The following is a 21,523-nucleotide window of genomic DNA, read 5'->3' as shown; positions in this document are numbered from 1 at the left end:
AAGCAACCCTGAGCTGCTGAGACTGCTTGGTCACTCAGGGAGGAGATGGCACAGGCGATCATTAAACCAGCCTGCAAACAAGGTCACACGCGAAGCAAAGCGATGGACCAAAGAGTAACCCATCCTCAGCGGAAGAAAATGCGGAAGGAGGGCACAATTCCCATACCCGCAGGAATCGTTAGGCTTGCCGCTCCCGAGGGAGGGCCAGGTGGGAGAGCTACTTCACGTGCTACGCGTAGTTATTTTCCCACGTCCTATCCCTGCCCCCTCCTGGCCGGTGTTGTCCGAGGCGCACGCGCAGCTCCGCTCGCGGGCGCGGGGCCTCATTACCCACAATGCTCCGCCACCCCGACTTGTCGCAAAAGCCGCGTTTCGACCGTAAGTGAGCGCCCAGTTGTCCGTACGGTGCGGCAGCGACGGCATCCCGCGTCTTCCTCCTTTTCCGGCGGCGGGGCACGTACCCTGACGGTGTCCAGCTGCGCTTAAGTCTGGCCTCTGTCATCTGTCTCCGCAATGCCCCCCAAGAAACAGGCTCAGGCCGGGGGCAGCAAAAAGGCGGAGCAGAAAAAAAAGGAGAAGATTATCGAAGTGAGTACCCGTCCCCTCCCCCACTCACGCCTCGAGCCCTCAGGGAAGCTGCCTCTGGGTTCCTCGATCCCCGGCTCCAGCTCGCGTTTTCTGTGGCCACGTGTTCCCTCCTTCGGCTCACTGTTGCCCACTGCTCTGTTTTTCAGCCCCCTGGTAACGCTCGTTGCGTCTCATCGCTATAGTGACGCTGCTGGCGCCCCCGTACCCAGCCTTTGCTTCTCTTACACGCCTCCCTTCACTGACCCTAGTGCGAAACGACATCTCTCCCTCTCTCACTTCATACCTGCCACCGGGTAGTTCTCAAAATTGAAGATGTTTCTGGGCTAGTGTTTAAAAAATAACGCTGGCCGGGCTCGGGCCAGACTCTTAGGAAGGCCGACTGTTGACAAGGCTTTGTATGCCTGGTTTTCTTTAGCCATTATCTAGAAGTAGTAATACTTACGAGCCAACAATTAACTGCTGTGGCATTTTCGATTCATCTCTAAACTGTTCCACGTTCTTTAAAGAGTGGAGGCTTCTTTCACGTCGCAGCCCACCCTGTTGTACCTGGCGCGTGCTACATATATTTTGAATTAAATTGGATAACGCTTTAAAATACATTAGTTGTCAGTGTCACCAGCTCTGTTAAGTGTCGTACCCGAATTTGTTACATAAGTGGGTTGGTTCAGTGCGTTGCGCTTGTAGCCCTTTAATGGCCGAGGAACCCAATTTACTTCTTAAAGGTTGTATATTTGTATCCCAACGAATGTGTCAATGAGATTCAAAAGAACCTCCTTAAGAGAGTGACCCATATTTAAGATTCCATAAACGTATCACATAGCCCCCAAGGAGGCATTTCTTCCCTCGGTTCCTGCTATTAATCATTCTTGTAATTAAGTACTTCCTCGTGTGGTTTGGGTGTAACTGGAAAAACCCCCGGCCGATTTTTTGCATAAAGTATACCTGAATAATGGGCAGCTTTTTGTAGAATAGTTATTTTTTAGTAGAATGCCATCAAAATGCATTTTGGGTATCTCGAAATAAGACGTTTACAAGTTATTGTTTTTAATAAATTTTTCTGATTTGATTTAAATAATATGCTTATGAAGAGTTCAGATGCTGAAGCAGCATCTGTATTCTTGTTGCCTGTTTGTAATCATTGGAACTGTTGTGAACTAGCATAACCAGACTCCTGACCCTTAGATCTCTGGGGGATGGTGACCTGATGGTGTTCAGAGCTAAGTAAATGGGCACCATTTTAGGGATGACATTTAATTGTGTTCCTTTACCGAATTTGAATTAACATGGTTGACTGTGATGCAAAGTCAAACTCCCATGTAGATGTGAAATTAAAATGTTACATGAAAACCTAAACTTTTATTCATTATTGAGCTTTAGCTACATGAGTTCCACCTGATCAGTAAAGGATACTTCCAAGACTCCAGTAGATGCTTGATACAGAACCTTTCTTTACACTTTATAAAGTATACTTCATATACTATTTTTTCTTATATGTACATAATTATGTTAAAGATTAACTTATAAACTAGGAACAATAGGATCAACAATAATAATAAAATAGAATGATTATAACGACATTCCATAATAAAACTTATGTGAATGTGGTCTATCTCTGATAATCTATCTCATAACTTAGCCTAGCTGGCTACTAAGTGACTGGCAGGTTGTATATACAGTGTGGATGCAGCAGTTTTTTCCCACATATATAATGAGAGGTTTTTTTAACAATTTTGCAGACTCAAGTGCTGCATGGATTCTTGCTACCACTGAAGAGGTCAAACAGTATTGTGAATTGTAATGTATATCATTTGTTTTGAAACTAGCTTTATAGAAAATATTCTGTTACCAGCCTGGTAAGAAAACAACATATTCCACTTTATTAAATACTATATGTGACTTCAAAAAAATAAAACTTACCTAAAGCCCCAGCATATGTCAAAGGTTACTGCAAGGGGTATAAAAATTAAATATACTTTATGACAAATGAATATTCTTGAAGCCAGGTTCATATTGCTTATTGATTCTATCTTAATTTTTTAATGTTTCTTTATACTCTATTTTGACTTGTAAAGACTAATATTTATTTCAGTGTATGGTTAACTTGGAGAGATTTTATAGTAATATGTCCTGAAATTCTAAGTTGGTCAAAATAAGTGGTTTCTCTGTCTACCTGTCCCCCTTCTGTATCCCTGTTGCCACCACTGTAGGCACTTCTGTAGAAAAACAAAAGCCTGTAGCTTTTGATAACTCTAAGGAAAGAAGTAAAACAAGACATGAGAGGCAACATAATTTAATGTAAGAAGAACTGGCTTTGGGGTCAGAGAAACTGGGGTTTGAGTCCCATAGTTCAAATAAAAATGTCAAACACGGTAGTTTTAGTTATGTTGCATGACCCATCTGAACCACAGTTTCTCATCGCCAAATGGAGCTAATTCCTGTATTACAGAGCTATAGGTTAAATGAGATGACATGTAAGGTATCTAACATATAAAGTATATGTAACAACAAATACATGTAAGATTCTTGTAGTTATACATAACAACAAATGGCAGCTGTTTTATTAACATCTTAAGCAAGAACTCTCTGGGGAAAATAATCAGACTGACCTGTACTGTCTATATACAGTGCTTGCTTTTTGTCACCTGAAAAACTTCATATTGTCTGCATTTTTTCTTTCCCTCTTTAAACTCCCCAAAATTTCATGAATTTACTTGTATTAATGTGTTTTCTTTCTGAAATGAGTATGTCAAAAAGGATATTGTTCTGTCAGACATTCACATAGTTATCCCAAATGGCATATACCATTTGCTTTACTTACAGCTAAAATTTAACAAACTGAAATCAGCTTTGAGAAATGGAAAGTTGATTATGGAAAGAGGGGGTTAATTTTTGGGTTTAAGGCAAGCAAATAGAAGAAATCCAGTTAAGGACTTATAGCAGCAAGGAAGTAGTAATACATAGAGACCTATAGAGAGGGGATCCAGATGTGTAAAGGATAGAGAAAAAGAAATAATTGGTGGTAATGAAAAACTTAGGCCAAAGCCAACAGTTGATTACTTGACCAGCTGCAGAATGTCCCTTGCATGGATAGACTACAGAAATACACTAGATTTGGGGGGGGGGGTGGGCAGGCAGGAGAGTGGAGTGGTTAATGAGGTAAAACCATTCTAGCTTGCCTCTGCCTTACCCTAGTGTTCCAGAAAGTAGACCCCAACTATCTTTGAGCACTATTCAGTATTGCCCTTCTGTCCTGCCTTTTCCTTTTTTTCCCCAAGCATCTTATTTGATTGAATATTGGCCTGTAAAAGAAGCAGGATTACATAGGTGGGGGTGGGTAGCCAGTTTTAAGTGAAATCTGGAAATCACTGAATGTTAAAGGCCTTTGGAGCCTCAGGGCTTTGAATTAGTAGCTGTTTTCTAAACTCCTTTATGTTGAAATTTTGAAATACACAGTTTCTTATAACCTAAGCTTTGGGATCTTATTCTTTCCCTAGTTTTATCTTAACCATGATTTGGGGGTGATTGTAACCTCTTCCCACCTCATATTTTCCTTCCACCAGATCCAGGTTAATTTTAGGTAAGAGTCTGTCCTAAACAAGAAAAAGGGAGAAAGGCCTTTTTAAGTATTCCAAATTGCAAAACATCCTGTTTTCAATAAATATTGTTGGTATCCCAGATCCACAGTGTGGTATTCAGAAAACTTTTTGTCCACCAACTGGCCCAGTAACCTAACTAAGTTTTTCTGGGAAGTAGTTTTTCATGGTGGAAAGAACAAGGACTCTGCTTGGAATCAAATATACCTTGGTTCAGATATCATCTGTGTCACTGAATAGTTAACACTTATGGGCCAGACACAGTTCTCAGTGTTTTTGGGAAAGAGAAACAAGCCATCTGCAAGAGATAACTTTACTCAGTTCTTTCAGTGGAGTAAGTATTATTACCATTTTTAAATTGAGGAAATGTGCACAAAGGTTAAATAGATTGCCCAAGGTTACTAAGATGGCAAGTGACAGAATATAAAGATTCAAACCCAGGATATCTAGCTCGAGTCCTTGCTGTTAACCTCGGTGCTATATTGCCTCATCGTAGTAAATTTTTTAACTTTCACAAAAAATCCTAAATGGTTAGTGTAAGACTCACTTTGCAAATAAAAAAACTGAAAAAAAGAAATTTGCTCAGTTCTGTTTGGAATTAGAACATGGGCAGTCTGACTTCAGAACTTAATATTCTTAAAGTCTCATATAGCTTGGTCCTTGTTAACAATGTTACTTCAAAAGTATTGTTGAGCATTTCTGAATTCCAATATCTTTGTTTACAGAGTGATAACAGTATATCATAAGACTGTTAAGAGGATTCAGTAAAATATACAGGGTCTGGCACAAATAATGCCCCTTCTTATTACAAAATCATAAGCATGTAATTCTGTAACATAATATTACACCATATGACATCTTAGGTGAAATACTCAAAACTATAAATTATTACCCAGCCAACCACACTCAAGCAGGTGTCACTTCTGCCAGACCCTGTATATTCAGGAGTTTATTTGTAGAAAATATTATGTATTTTCTTCCGGGATCTGGAGCTCACTCACCTCTACTGTTGTCATGAGTGCTTTTTTATTATTATTGATTTGAGAGAGAGAGAGAGAGAGAGAGAGAGAGAGAGAAGAGAGAAGCATTAGTTTGCTGCAACCTTGGCAAATTGAAACGATGCTCTAACCAACTGAACTACCTAGCCAGGGCTGTGGGTACTTTATTTTCTAGTTGGCCAGATCCCCTTGAAGGACTTTTTTATTCCTAAGCCTTCATATGTCAGTATCTACTTTGCTATTTGGTCTTTATTTATAATTTGTTTCTTCTCTGTAGCTACATTAGGGACGTGGGGTGAACCCCAGTTATGCTCTTCTCTGGCAAGGTATATATTGATGCTGCTGTACTTCGATGCTGCTAATATTTTTATGTAGAATTGTCCCCTCCTTGCCCACCTCCTTCCCCAATGATAACTCACTTTTTGTAAAAGTGTGTCACTTGACACCTGGTTGCTGCGTATCATCAGCCCTCTTCAAATGTCACATTACTCTTGATTATCTTTTCTTCTGATTGGATTGAGTGTTAAGCTTCCTGTGTAAAAACAAGGGAAGCGAGCCATTAAAAAAAAACTCAGTGGAGAGAATTTCAGCATATATGTGCTTGCCTTTTTTTTTTTTTATGTGCATAGGCTATAGGAAATTCGTGTAGAATTTTGTAATATAATAGGATATTAAAACATGAGATAGGCATTTGAGTAGGGGAAGTAAAATTTTATATGGATGGATATAGATATGAATAAAGAGATAGTTCTCAATGAGAATTACTCTTTTATAACTAAAACCCTCTTAAACGCTATGATTTAAGAACATTGGAAGATCTATTTTATTGGTTTTTGAGATAACATAAAATTATGCTGTGTTGGATGTGTTTAAATACTAATCCTATCAATACTGTTTTCCATTTCCAGCTTATTCAGGTATTCTGTACCTATAATACTTCTTCCTGTTACTCTGTCCCTTCCCTTAGAAAAGATTCCAAAGTAAAGATTATAAAATATGCCACACTAAATACCTTTCAGTGATTTTAGATTAATTTCAAAAGTAAAGACCTTTTTGCCTTTTTTTCCTTTCTGAAACCCACCCATAAACAAGAGAATAAGAAAGAGATACAAACTTCATCCTGAAATTAGGAGTTATCTTTAATTTTGAACCTCAACTTAATGAAGATTGCTAATGGGTGAATGAGTTGGTATCTGGCTTAGTAGAACAGAGCAGTCAAATCTAACTGCCCACCTAGGACTGTGCCATTGAGAAGCAAGTGGATTTTCCCTTATTAAATTCTGGAAAAGTTCAACAATGGGAGGAGTAGGTAATGCAGAAGGCAAGAGGCTGAAAACTAGGGGTTAAAAGTGTAGTAGCAGTTGATAGTTCTTTTCTCCCATCATTCAACCAGATGATTACCCCTGCAAGAAAAGAGGAGAACGGGAATAAGTCAAGAGGCCCCTCAGTTTCTGGAACTCTGAGCACAAAGGAGATAGGCAGATGTGGTCAAAATGAGCCTGCAAATGGGTACTAAGGAGTCTGTGCAGTAACAGACACCCTCTCCCACCTGTTCTCTACTCCTTTTAGCCATGTTTATTGCTCTCCCAGCTAGAGGACCCTTCTTCAGAGAAACAGAAAATACCCAGTATTTGGTGGTTTCCTTTCACCCGTGCCACCCATTCACTTAGTGTGAAACCTACTAGTTTCCCAGGGCTGCTGTAACAAGTTACCACAAACCCGGTGACTTAAAACAACAGAAATTTACTTTCTTACCAATAGGGAGGGCAGATTTTCGAAATCAAGGTGTAGGCAGAACCATGACCCTTCTGATGTCTCTAGCAAAAATGTTTCCTTGCCTCTTCTTGGCTTCTGGATCTTCCAGTTATTTGTGGCATTCCTTGGCTTATGGCTGCATCATTCCAGTTTATCTGCCTCTTTCTTCACATTGCCTTCTCTGTCTGTGTGTCCTTTACTCTTATAAAGATACCAGTCATTGGGTTTAGGGCCAACCCTAACTCACCGTGACCTTATCTTAACTCGCTATATCTACAAAAACCTGTTTCCAAATAAAGTCACATTCTGAAATTCCAGGTAGATGTGAATTCAGTTTTTGTACTGCATACTTAATAAATATGAATAGACAACCAAAAATCACAATTAGTGCCTTGAATATAATGAGCATTTTATAAGTGAATAACTGCTCTTATATTAACAGTTTTTACAGATTACTATATTAGTATTCACAGATTTAAGTAACATGTTGATGTTTAGTTAAATATACTTCAATTTTAATATTTCCATTTTAGCGAAAGTTAGGAATGAATACTTCTCAGTAGCTTGTTCCTTAAATTAAATTGTTTTTAGAGAATAACTCTGCCCCCCAAAAATCTTTCCAGAATTTAAAGTATCTTCTTATGCACTATTTCCAAAAATATGTTCAATAGTACATAATCCTTCAGGATACTATAAGAAAATGCATTTTGAGGTAGAATAAGTTTTGGCATTGCTGCCTACTGTATCCCCTGTGGTAAAGGCTCTGAGCTATCTTGTGCTTAAAATTGGAAGCCCTATTAACCAAGAATTTTCCTAAACTTATTTGACTTTAGGACTTACTCTAATATAGCAACTCCGCACATCCTATAGAAGTGATATTCCACAACATGCTGGAAAAAGCACCATAGAGTAACAGATTGAATGATGATAGTTATAAATAGGTTTTGAATTGTAAAGAACGCTGGAAGATGTTTGAGGTCATATGTTGCCTTGACTTGATGATTGAGTGTTTTGTCTCTGTAGCATACGAAACAATAAATTTCTTACAGTAAGTAAATGAAACAATGATTTTTAGACATGACTAAGAAAATAGATGAGAAATTAATATAAATTGCTAAGGTATTTTTATACTCTTTCTCATTTAGGACAAAACTTTTGGTCTAAAGAATAAGAAAGGAGCAAAGCAACAGAAGTTTATCAAGGCTGTCACTCATCAAGTTAAATTTGGTCAACAAAATCCACGTCAGGTAAATAACTGAAATTTCTACATTTTCTTCATCTGAATGTAATACAACATCTATTACAAAAATATTTGGTATTATATTTTAAATTGGATTCCTGCTCTACAAACTGTTCTGTATTTTGCCTATGTTACTCAGCAATGCCTCTTAGATATTATTCCATCCATTTTGATATAGCTCTTAATTTATTCTGATGGCTGCATAATACTCTGGTGTGGTGGGTGCACTATATTCATCCATTTCATTACTTACAAGTGATCACTTTGTTTCTAGCCTTCTGATTCTAAGAACAATTCTGTAAGGAACATCATTGTACATGTGTTCTTACATGCATTTGTGCTTTTCTGTGGCATAAATTGTTTGGTGGCACATTTCTAGATCAAGTGCAGTGGATTTCTAATTTTAATAAATTTGCCTGATCACTTTTCATAGAGATATAGTACTTCACATTTCCTTTTGCAGTGCATGAGTTATACATATCCAAATTCTTTCTAACGGCTTTCCAATCTGATCATACAAAGCTGTAACTCAGTTTTACTTTGTTTCCCTCACTGCTAGTGAGTTTGAACACCCTCTCACTTGCTTGTTGGCTCTGTGGGTTTGTGCTTCTCTGACTTGCCTATTTAAGTTCTTTGCTTCTTTTCTTGTCAATTTATGAGGCATCTTTTGTCTATATTAGAGACAACTTGTAAGGTTCTGTTACATTTTACTGTGCACAGTTTTTATTTTTTGTATTGTTAGATATGTTAACTTTTATATGGTTAGAAAAGCCTCCCTGCCACTAGAATATTTGCCTTTTTCCTACATTCTTTTCTAATTATTTTCACAGTCTATAATTTGTTATAAAAATTTATGTCAGTAAATTTATTTTCTTTCATATGAGTAGCTGCTTATGCCAGCATCATTTATCCTACTAATTGAAATACCGCTGTTGACATATTAAAGTCTCAATTATATTAGGGTCTTTTCTCATTGTCTGCCCCTTAACCAGTATCCCAATGATTTTTAGTACAGTGGCCTAGTAGCATATTCTCTTAGCTATTAAAGCAAGTCATTTCCCCCAAATATTACTCTTTTCTATTTTTCTTGGTTTTTTTACACATTTATTCCATGTGGGTTTTAAAATTGTTTTATTCATTGGCAACTCATTCAAAAAAAATTTAGCCCCATTTTCTTCAGGCTCTTTAGATCTTTCGCTTTGAGTTTAAGATTTTATAGACATAAGAGTTTTATTTTAAAAAGAACTTGTCACCACACTATCTCCTTTTTCCTTAACTTTTAGAAACACATTTTTTTAAAATCTAGGAATATCAGAATATGTTTTTGTGAGATTGTTAACCCCTATCTGAAAAAAATCTCTTATCTCTTATTCATGTCTACAAATCCATACCTCCAACATTTTTTCCTCCTCTTACACGTAGCTTGATTCTAAAGCCCAAAACTGTTGATATTCCATATCTGGTTCAGTAAAAATGTTTGCTCAGGCCTTGGAGTGAGATCATCTTGGATATGAATCTCCCTGTCTTATTTGTTACATGATCTTAAACTATTTAGTGACACTACTCTTTATCTGTACAGTGGAAGGGCAGTTACCCTTGCAGGGTTCCTATGATGGTTACATGAGAGCATAATGTAAATCTTCATTCATTATATAAGTATGTAAGAAGAATTCACTTCCCTTTTTCAATCTTGTTCCTCCTCCCTATTTTTTCTTCTGGTGGGAAGTATGTTGTCTGGTAATTTCAGATGTTGTAGAACCAAGAAAGCCATAACATTTGTGGTGATAGTTAGGTTTGTTATACATTCAGTATTAATAGTTTTTATAATTTCTTGGGTACCTTACCTGGGCTTTTATCTGCAAACATGAGGTACGTAACTACCTGCCACATTTAACATTGGGAATGAGCAGCAGTCCTGCTGTTAACGCTGGGCAAGAGGTACCCCACCATAGGCCCTGTACCACAAAGGTTAACCTACTCTGTTGCCTTCAAACATAGCTTTCCTCACAACTAAGGAGTCAGTGAGGCTAACGATAACGTGGCCACCTACCTGCACCAGCCCCTCCACAACAGCTCATGGACTGCAAACAGTCACACGACCTTACATCCATCTTAGGGTATACTGTGTTGCCAATATTATAGAAGTAATCAAAGGGAGGATGTGTGCTAGAAGTGTGGACTGAGCCTAGATCCTCACCATGCCCTCCCCTGCAGCTTCCACCTTTCTGCACATGGGTTGGAATGAAATTCAGGGTGGGAAGAGGAGGAGCCGGGGTGGACTCTTGCTTTACTTCCATGCTCCAGCATGGAACTCCGTGGAACCTGAGCATTTTAAAGTTGAACCTGTTCTTCCACGTCATGAGGTATATTTGTCAGTATTTAACATTAGTTTGATTTCTAACTTACAAATATTTATAAAAATGCTCTATGGATCTTCACTGTATTTGCTGTGGGCCCCAGAAATGTTTGAAATGGACCCAATAAGCAAAGGCTACTTTTATTAAAAAATAAAGTGACTTAAATTTTTTTATAATTATTCCCCATTTTTCTATTTAAATACATCCACTACATGGTCAGAGTCAGGACTCGAAGGTCTTTAACCTTATTATAGCATTTGGCCATTACCTTCCTACAATTTTTTCTTCCTGGTTACATTTTTGTCCTGGATTTTACCCTATTTCTTTGATGGTTCTTGATCCTTTCAATGGGCTGTTTAGGTTCTTTAGGCTCATTTAATACTGCTGTTCTTCGGGGACCTATCTTCTGCTCTTGTCATTTTTTAAGCTATTCTTGAGTAACCTAATATTCACCCAAAAGTTTAATCAATTTTCTGTAAACTGCTATTTCTAAAACCTTTATCTCAGAGCAGTCCCTCTCTGTAAGTGTCAAGATCCATGTCCAGTTGCCTCATATGCTCCACCCAGATCCTCTGTAAACATCTCTTTCGCAGCGTGTTTAAAACTGAGCTTATCTCCACCCTCTACCCTGAAACCTGTTCCTCCTGTATTCCCTATCCATTTTATTAACAATACCACTATACATATGATAATCCTTCTAGATCCTGCCTCTTTCTTATACTTCATGTTCAGTCAGTCCAATCAGTTCTACCTTCTTAAGACCTAGCTCTTGCACCTCTTCTCCATCCTTACTACTAATGCCTATTTTAAGCTCTTGTGTTTTCTTGCCTTTGGCAATTACATTAGCCTCCTGATTTTCCTTGCCTTCATTCTTGGGCTCCTTCTGGTCTACCTTCCACAAACTTACCATCATGACCTTTATAAAATACAATCTGATTGTGTCACAGGCTTACTTTAAACCCTTGAGTCTTATTCTATCACCTATTAATAACAGTCCAAAATTCTCATTGATGTTTCCAATACGTTGTACCTACTCTTTCCTGTATCTTTGCATTTGCTGGTTGTCTCTGCATTCCTTTTCTTGCCCATCAGGAAAATTTATCTCTATGATTTATCTCTAAATTATTAACTCAATCTAATTTTCTTAGGCGTATAGGAATTTCTTGTTCCCAGAGCACCATGTATATTATAGTTGTTGACATGTCTGTCTTCTCACTAGATTCTGAGCTTCTTTAAATAAGCATCTTTGTCTTTTCATCTTTGTATTCCTTGTCATCTAACATAGGACCTGACATATAAATATATGGATGAATCCTCTAATCATATTAGGTATGTAAATTGTGTGCCTGGAACTATGTTCTATGTAATGTTTGTTTTGTTTAATCTCCCACATTGACTTGGCCCAGTGTTTTTCCACAAGGGTACTAGCGGTATTTTGGGTGATACTGTTCTTTATTGTGTGGGACTGCGCATTTCAGGATGTTTGCACCTTTGATCTTCAAAAGGTGCCCATGTGTTTCTGGGAAGTAGGTTGTTACAGGAAGAAAATCATAGGTGAGAACTATTTACCAGAAATGCTGGGCATGTAGCAGATGCTTAATAAATGCTTATGGCTCTAAGTGTTTGAATATGCTTTTAACTTGGCATGGTACCATTTATAGATTTTTTTTAAGTAACTGCCACAAGATTTAGCAGTTTTGATTAATAGTTTAACCACACCATTTAATGTATACCGAAAGGCCACTGTAAAACTGGTATTAAGAGGTAAGGACTATATACATGAAAATGAAAATGTCCTTGTTATTTTAGTGTTATAAGATATATTACTGTATAGTGAAAACAGTTATATGAAATCAAATTTATTTATTATCCTGGGAATGTTATAGGTAGCACAAAGTGAAGCTGAAAAGAAATTGAAGAAAGATGACAAGAAGAAAGAATTGCAAGAGCTAAATGAGCTGTTCAAACCTGTAGTTGCTGCTCAAAAAATAAGTAAAGGTAAACGTTAAATTTCAGAAGTGTTACTTTCTTATCAAATGTGATCCATGTTTAAAATCTTCTCGTTTGTTTTGATATATATTTTCTTCAGAGCTGTGTCTGCTCTAAAAATGATACTCCCTTTGCCAACATTACCTATGTAAACACCTTCCTTACAATCGCTCTACATATGTGCACAGCTATGTCATTGTACAACTATAACTCCAGCCTTTAGCCCCCTACTTAAGGTAAAATTAAAGGTGTAGACAGTCTACTAGGTGATTTATGATAACGATTTTTGGTAGTATACAAGGCAAAGCTGGGGTCGTATAAACCTTAATGCCCAAAAACTCTTGGCAGTATCCCCCCATGTATCCTTGTATTTTTCTTTTGCCTCCTGCATCAATTGCAACTAGACAAGTGACTGTGGAGTAACTTATGTGTTTGTTTTGTTTTCTATCTCCTGCCCCCTTTTTTGGTAAGAATAAGAGAAAGAGGTATGTAAAATACTATAGAAGAACTGGAAAAGAAATGTTGTACTAACATCCCATAAGTGGTGTTTTCCTCTCACATCAGTTAGTGGAAAATACCAAGTTAACCAAAAGTAATTATAACTCAGGCAGAAGCTATACATTATGATCTGGCACATTGAAATACAAATACCATATGCCATTTGACATAGGTGCAGATCCCAAGTCTGTGGTGTGTGCATTCTTCAAGCAAGGACAGTGTACTAAAGGAGATAAGTGTAAGTTCTCTCATGACCTCACTCTGGAGAGGAAGTGTGAAAAGCGAAGTGTTTACATTGATGCAAGAGATGAAGAACTTGAAAAAGGTATTTTTCTAAAAAACAACATTTTTCTAAAGATATATGTCTCTGTCTCTGACTCTTGTTTTTTTGTTGCTGAAATATTTAGTAACTTAAAGAATATTTTAGTCTTGGTAGACTGTGTTTGTAAAGAATAATTGTTTTTTGTAAAACCTGAATTTATTTTATTATGCCCTTTGATTAAGTGAAGATATTTAAAAACAATTGACTTATTTTGAATTTGATTCTCACTCTTTTTTATAGTACTACCTCGTCATTTGCCCAGACTACTTAGGATTTCTGTGAATAATCTCACAACACTGTTTATTCCTACCTTTGGTGTTTTAAAGGAAATATTCGTTAAGTTACAAGTCTTACAGCTTTCCTGTCTAAGGAAATATGTAGTATGTTTTGGGAACAGCAAATAAAAATACAGTATTTAGTCTCCATTTCTTTTTTTATTTAGATACTATGGATAATTGGGATGAGAAAAAACTGGAAGAAGTAGTGAACAAGAAGCACGGTGAGGCGGAAAAGAAAAAACCAAAAACTCAAATAGTATGTCCTTTTCTTGAATTGAGTGGTATTTATCATTAGGGACAATAATGTGGCAAGGTATTTGCTGCTATTTTCTGTTCGACTATTCTTTAAATTATTACATCTTTTCATAAAGATGAGATGTACTGACTGAGCTTTGTTTTTGGAATTTACAAGTGTAAGTTATGAGGAATTCTTGTTCAAAAGTAGCCTTTGAAAACTACGTGACTGAAGTCCATCAACCGTCATTTTCTGAGGTTATCTTTCTCAAATATGGATGAACACAATCACATATTCAGATAAGAATTTTTCCTTATTTTTTGTGCTAAATGAATGGCGGGATAACTGTTAAACTAAAACTTAATCGATCATTTATTCTGTTTTAATGGTAGGGAGACTTTCTAAATCACATGGGTGAAAATATTGTTACATATGAATTACAGAGTGAGTTTCTGGTGTGTAATGGGGAAATGTGCTTTTAAAAATTGTTGCCTAATTTTTTCGGACCCTATTCACATTTATGTGTAGTGCAGTTACAGCATAAAACCTAGCTTGTGCTAGAAAAATTCTAAATGCTAGTTTTACTTACATTCTTTACATTTCTTCAGGAAATAAGAATTAATTTATTAATTTTTCCTTCTTATTTTCAAAGTTTATTACCTGAGGCTTCAATATAGTTGCATCTTGTACCCATTATGCTTTGAAAGGTCACTGTGCTTTGTGTTCCTTTTATACCTTTCTCCCATCTTAGATGTAGGAAATTCCCAATAATTTCAGATAATACAAATAGTGCTTATATCATTAATACATGTGATTATAAGGTGAAACTGAAACAAAATAATTGGTTTTATTTTTTATAACCATTTATGTTACCTCATTTAAAAATCAGACTTTTCAGCCCTGGTTGGTGTGGCTTAGTAGATTGAGTGCTGCCTGTGAACCAAGGGGTCGTTGGTTCAGTTCTCTGTCAGGACACAAGCCTGGGTTGTGGGCCAAGTCCCCAGTAGGGAGGACATGAGAGGCAACCATACATTGATGTTTCTCCCTCTCTTACTCTCTCATTTCCCCTCTCTAAAAATAAGTAAATAAATAAACAAACAAACAAATAAATAAATAAATAAAATCTGTTTTAAAAATCAGATTTTTCAGAGTACATTACAAAAGCTAAACAGAAGCAAGTCCTTTTGTAAAATTCAGAATGTAGAACAGTGTCAAAGACAAATTTTGTATAGATCCTATCTGAAGACAAGTTTCTGTTAAGCACTTAAAGAAATTTATATGTACATGTTTGCACAGAGGATGCTCTATACAGAATGGTTAGCCTAAGGATGTGAATAAGAATGTACTTGCTCCATATACTTAAGCATTTACATTGGAAATAGTCTACACTGCGCCACTACTTGTGAATAATAATTGTCTCTATAGGTGTGCAAGCATTTCCTTGAAGCTATTGAAAACAACAAATATGGCTGGTTTTGGGTATGCCCCGGAGGAGGTGATATTTGCATGTATCGGCATGCACTCCCTCCTGGATTTGTATTGAAAAAAGATAAAAAGAAAGAAGAAAAAGAAGATGAAATTTCATTAGAAGATCTAATTGAAAGAGAGGTAACTAGTATCTATTTCCTACCATAGAAAGAAAAAACAGTATTTATTGTGAAATTTTAATATTTACCACTTGGGGGCAACAGCGTGTTGTTATAAAAGAAAAAAAATACAATCTTTTCCTGAAGTTGCCTTTTCTTTAATTACTATTACATGTCTAAAATGTAAACTAGCCATAATCATTAGCCAATTAAGACATTAATTTTAGGATCATGACACAGTTCTTAAGTATTAGCCATTGGCTTATCAAATAAATTATTTCCTTAAGATAGATATATTGGTTTATCAGTTCATTAAAATATTTAGTCAGTATTCAGATCGATTGAACTGGAAGTTTTAGGTATTTTCCCTGATGTCTTAATTTTTCACCATTTTACTAATCATTAACATTGTGTGGGAGGAGACAACTCCACTACAGTTTTTAGTTATATGTTTTATTATCATCTCTGGACTCAAAAGGAGAATGAATCTTCTTGAAAACAGTCTTCAACTACTGGTCTTTGGCTCAGCACAAAAGAATGTTAGTCTGTGAGTTAGTAGATACAGCTTTGTGTGTGGTGCAGAAAGGTTGAGGATATCATAAATAGATTTAGGGTTGCACAGTTTAAACTATATCCATTTTGCCATGACTTAAGTAATTTTAAATGTATTGTGTAAATGTCTAATGTTGAGATTTTATACATTTGTTCTTAAATGGATATACTGTTGGATGTCTCGCACTGGAGGTAATATACTCCATAGTCTTTGAAAATGTAGTCTTTGAAGTCAAGTATGTAATGCATTCAGATTGTATTCTGGTTCTACCACATATTAGTTTTTAACCTTTGGTAGATTTTCCGTTACCCTCTGGTTTCTTATTTGCGGAGATCAGTGTGTTAGCATGTGTGTAAAAAGCATTAATAGTGAATACCTGGCAGACGTTCAGCAAGTAGTGTTTTTCTTTATTACTTGATCATTGGCTGTGAGAAGCAGGTGGTAGTTTTTGCTTACTTTTTCTCGTCTACTGAGGAGCACAGATGAGACTTGGATATTGTCATGTTGCTTTTCATATTGTTTTCAGTAGTTGATTTACATAAAACAATTTTTCATGGCAAGTTTTGCTCACTTTAATTTTGTAACACTATCTAGTTTAGAATAATGTATTTTACTTAGAAATGTTGTTAATGTCTAAACACTCATTTTGCTCATTTCCATGTGAAATAAAAGTAAATCATTTTGTTTTAATTTTATGTCTTCATAGCAGCCACAGGCAAGGGCTTAATTGCATTAAGAGAATGCTATAAATACTATTAAGGTGACTTGGGGGAAAAAATTGATTCTTTGTCTTTGCAGCGTTCTGCCCTAGGTCCAAATGTTACCAAAATTACTCTAGAATCTTTTCTTGCATGGAAGAAAAGGAAAAGACAAGAAAAGATTGATAAATTTGAGCAAGATATGGAAAGAAGAAAAGCAGACTTCAAAGCAGGGAAAGCATTAGTGGTATGTCCCAAACACACCCAAGTAGATTCTTTATTATTTCTCTCATTTTTAAATTTCTGTGTCATGCAAGATTTTATCCTTATTTAATCATGTGTATGTCTAAAATCAGTGACCAAGAAATGTTTGAATTTTGTTCTGAGTTGATATATTTGTACATCTGAATAGATCAGTGGCCGTGAGGTGTTTGAATTTCGCCCTGAACTGGTTAATGACGATGACGAGGAAGCAGATGATACCCGCTACACCCAGGGAACAGGTGGTGATGAGGTAAGAGGAAGTTTTGGCACCTCATCTCATGTTGATTGAGAAAGAACATAGGGTGACAATAGGGCAGCATGGTTAAGAGTGCCAGCTCTGGGCCTCATTTCAGATTCTGACTCGTACCTAGGAAATTACCTGGACTTCAGGCCTCCACCCTCATCTGTAATGCAGACATAGGATAATCCCTTAATCACAGGGTACTTTTGAGAATTAAATGAATTAATAAGTTTATGGTTTTTTATAGAACTTAGGACAGTGCCTGATATATAGTTAAGTGCTTACATGTATTATCTATAAAAAGTATATTTTATTCTTCCTCTAAAAGAAAAAAAATAATATTTTATACTAAAAAACTGTGACAGAAAATGTAAAAAAAAAAATACTGAAAAAGTATAGAGTAGGAAGCAGGAGACAATGGCAGAATCATTTGTTTGCAGGTGAACTTAATAATAATAGCTGACTGCTTTTAATAAGGGTGAATGAATCATTTGCAGGTGAACTTATTAATAATAATAGCTGACTGCTTTAAATAAGGGTATGAAATAAGAGTTCTGACTTTTCGTTTTGCAGTTGAAAGATAACTTTCAACTTTCTTTTCTATGTATTTTTAAAGGTTGATGACTCAGTGAGCATAAATGACATAGATTTAAGCCTGTACGTCCCAAGAGATGTAGATGAGACAGGTATTACTGTAGCCAGTCTTGAAAGATTCAGCACATACACTTCAGAAAAAGATGGTGAGTATCCTAACTTTTGTGTAATTCTAAAAACTAGGAGGCTGTCCAAAGAGGGTTAAACTGGCTTGGCAAACTTAGATGGCAGTAGATACCAAACTGGTGACATAAGTATGTGGTTTAGCCGTATGTAAAAGTGGTAAGTAGTAGAGGCTGTAGAAATGGTTGGCTTCGAGATTATTGAAGCCATTAACTGAGTTTAGAAGGGGGCAAAAATGAGTTTGGAGATGTAGCTAATGAGTTCAGTTTGCGACCTCGTGCAGTTGAGATATTTGATTATGGAAAGTGGCATTGTCTATGATACCGTATAGACATTCACAGGAGGAAAAAAGGTTTGAAAGTCTTAGCTGAGAGTAAAAGAATTCACCTAGGTAAAATAGTAGAATGAGAATGTTCTAGAGCACACTGCAAACATCAGTGTTTTAGAGTAGTCAAGAAAAAAAGCTTGGGCACACTGAAAGGGACAGAGAAAAATTAAGAAAAGAGTTTCAGAAAAATCAATAGGGCAAATTGGAAATAGTTCTTCAGTGACAATTAGGGAGGGAGTTGTGGTAGTAGGGACCCAGAGTTCATTGGGACTGCAATACGAGCAATGAGGAGAAAAATGAGTACAGACCTCTCACTGTTACGAACTTTGGGGAGAGACATGGTAAGCGGAGGCTTTTTAGGATATGGGAAATTTAAGTATGTCTGTAGGCCAGGGGGCAAGGATCTGGGAGAGGAGAAAATAAATTGAAAATGAAAGGGAGCAAGTAATAGAAGCAAGATCTAAAAGTATAAATAAGAGTTCAATTAGGAATCAGAATGGAGGGAAGGCTGGCTAGGTATGTTTGGAAATAAGAATTGTGATACAATTTATATCTAATTGTGCCCCAAGTGAGGAGTTCGAAGAACTAAAGTTTGGCATGGTTGCTATGAAAGAAAAAGGTAGAAAGGATAGTAATTAAGGCAAGTTGAGAGCGAAAAAGCTAAACATTATTTCAACAATAAAGGAATACAAGTTACAACTTGAAAAACTGGCCTACCCTCCTGAGATCTGAGAATTCTGTCAGACTGTTGTCTTAATGCCAGTCTGCAGACTGGTTTGCTCCTTTTGCAAGCAGGGCGTTGGTGACAATAGGCCCACTTGCCAGTACTTCAAAGGTTGAAATCCCTATGACTTTGTCATCAAAAGATTTTTGAAATATTTAAAATCTAAACTAGCCTATTGAAAATTATCTTTGTGTAAATGTTGGTATCATTGAACAAGGAAAAGCAGCAGTTTGCTTTCTCATTTATAGACTGTAAGGAAAAGGAGCAGCATGGCCCCAGCATCTTTTTTCATAATTTGATGTCATGAAATGTTTCTAGATTCCCACTCATTTTACAGTATTACAGCTAGTGTGGATTAATTACTATTTGTAAAACCAAAAGCTGAGTAGCTGCTTATGTCATAAACATTTTTTATTCCATAACCATTTATTCAAACAAAATATTATGTGGATGCTGACTGTTTAACAACCTAATTGCTAGTCATGTAGGGGACACAAAGTTGTGTAGGAACTCTTTTCCTCAAAGGTATGAACCATTCAGTTGTCAAATGTTTAAAGACATTTTATACAGGTGTAGGTAATTGGTATAAATAAACTCAGAAATGAAAGCTCAGTTCTTACAGTAATCTTAAGGAAGGGTTTCATGGCAAGGCGGGGAAAGGGAAATGTATCAGTCTGTGACTGTCAGTTACTAATGGAATAGTGGTTCGTTTCTAGGTCTTACTGATTTAATTTTTTATTTTTAGAAAACAAATTAAGTGAAGCTTCTGGAGGTAGGGCTGAAAACGGTGAAAGAAGTGATCTAGAAGAAGACAACGAAGGGGAGGGACAGGAAAATGGAGTCATTGATGCTGTTCCTGTGGATGAAAATCTTTTTACGGGGGAAGATTTGGATGAACTAGAAGAAGAACTAAACACACTTGATTTAGAAGAATGACACCAAACGAGTCAATGAGAAAATTAAGCCAGCTCAGCATGAATTGAAATTGACATTAATTTTTTTCCACCTAGAATTCTTCAACAGGATGTTTATTTCCCATGCTGATTTTGGAGGGCTTACTCCTCCAAAAAAGGACTATTCTCCCTACGTCTTGTCTTCTGACTTTGGCTACATCTCATAGTAAGTTCAGAGTAGTTCATGATAAATTGAACATTTGGTCATTGCAGAAAAGGATTGATTGTTGTAAAAATGATTGTTGTAACTGTCTGCTCAAGTAGGAAGTATTACTGCTTTTCCAGCTTTTGATTTTCATTGGGCATGTGTTACTACAAGGACAACATAAATTTAAATTTAAAATACCCTTTATTTAATGCAGTTTTTAATGGGTGGTTTCATTTCTTTTGTATTTATATGTTAAAAAGACTGCCTAAAATATGAAACTGTACTTCATAAAGGAAACTGCATAGGCAGATTCAGTGTTGTATGTCTTTGGACAATTAGCCATTTAAAATAAAACTTCTTTAATCTGACAGGATCAGTTGCAATGCCCTGTGTAGACTGTTTTACAGATCTACCCCTCTTCTTTTTTGCCAATAAAGTTGTAAATAAAGACCATCATACATTAAAATCCAAATATGGGCCTTTCTTTTTTTTAAGTTTTTCTATGAAAGTTTTCTTAGCATATCTGTCTTGAGGATTTTAACTAAATATGTGTTACAGTTAACTATCACAGAAGGCACAGGCATTTAAAGAGTTTTCTTAATACTGAATATAGAACTACTCAAGAGTACTGATAGTAGTGCTACAAGTTTAGTAACACTAATAACTTAGTATCAGAAGAATACTATCGGTCAGCGGTCCCCAACCTCCATGCCACTAACTGGTACCAGACAGTGGCCTGTTAGGAACTGGGCCGCACAGCAGGAAGCAAGCTTGAATGTAATGCACTTGAATCATGCCCAAACCATTCCCCTCCCCCCTTCACCCCTGCCTTTGGAAAAACTGTATTCCATGGAAACGGTCCCTGTTGCCTAAAAGATTGGGGACCAATCCTGCAGGTGATGTTACATGAAAGGGTAATTCCCGAATTCATAGATCATCAATCTAGTTAAACATCACTTATAGTTGAACCAAATACTGTGTTAGCATCATTGTGGAGAGCTATGGTGTTGTAATAGTACATACTGAGGCTGATTATTTGAAGGAGTGTAAACCAATTCACAAAAAACTTGTGGATCTCAATGCCTTTGACATTGAGATCCCCAGAAAAATTAAGGTAATGCATTTAAAATGGACATAATTTGCTTATGACGTGTTAAATACTAGTTATACCTTACTATTATTTTTATATGTATATTTTCAAAAATAAGCAGGTAACTTGTTATTTGCAAATATAAATTGAATTTTAAGGCAGCTAAAATAATAGCACTAAAATGTCAGGTGACACGGACCCTAATCGCATTTCTGCTCCAAATAAGATGTATGGTTATTAAATCTCTGAATCTTAGTTTCTTTGTCTACATATAAAGTGCTTCTGAATTGCAAAACCTAAGAAAATGTGATTGTAAATCTTGTTAAATGATAACAAAAGAGTTAATAAAGAAAGGGACTTCCTAACTG

The 21,523-nt window shown here is 36.3% G+C and overlaps 1 protein-coding gene across 1 annotated transcript; it reads left to right on the top strand.

Moving 5' to 3' along the window:
• Nucleotides 1-399: 399 nt before the first annotated feature.
• On the top strand, nucleotides 400-20,537 carry ZC3H15 (zinc finger CCCH-type containing 15). The gene is made up of 10 exons (XM_045831474.1): nucleotides 400-588; nucleotides 8,080-8,181; nucleotides 12,418-12,529; nucleotides 13,191-13,343; nucleotides 13,783-13,874; nucleotides 15,279-15,461; nucleotides 16,791-16,937; nucleotides 17,103-17,204; nucleotides 17,812-17,935; nucleotides 19,710-20,537. Exons 1-10 carry the CDS (start codon nucleotides 514-516, stop codon nucleotides 19,898-19,900), a joined length of 1,281 nt encoding a protein of 426 aa, XP_045687430.1. The 5' UTR covers nucleotides 400-513; the 3' UTR covers nucleotides 19,901-20,537.
• Nucleotides 20,538-21,523: the final 986 nt, after the last annotated feature.

This window comes from Phyllostomus hastatus, unplaced genomic scaffold (assembly GCF_019186645.2).
Source record: "Phyllostomus hastatus isolate PE091 unplaced genomic scaffold, TTU_PhHast_1.1 phas_contig_1, whole genome shotgun sequence".
NCBI lineage: Eukaryota > Metazoa > Chordata > Mammalia > Chiroptera > Phyllostomidae > Phyllostomus > Phyllostomus hastatus.
The sequence above is the reverse complement of the archived record's forward strand: the minus strand, read 5'-3'. Positions and strand labels throughout refer to the sequence as shown.

Excerpts from the sequence above, each read along its gene's own strand:
- ZC3H15 (XM_045831474.1), top strand. The coding sequence starts at position 514 with ATGCCCCCCAAGAAACAGGCTCAGGCCGGGGGCAGCAAAAAGGCGGAG. Across the intron at positions 8,182-12,417 it reads GTCAACAAAATCCACGTCAG|GTAGCACAAAGTGAAGCTGA; the intron begins GTAAATAACTGA and ends GGAATGTTATAG. Across the intron at positions 17,936-19,709 it reads ATACACTTCAGAAAAAGATG|AAAACAAATTAAGTGAAGCT; the intron begins GTGAGTATCCTA and ends TTTTATTTTTAG.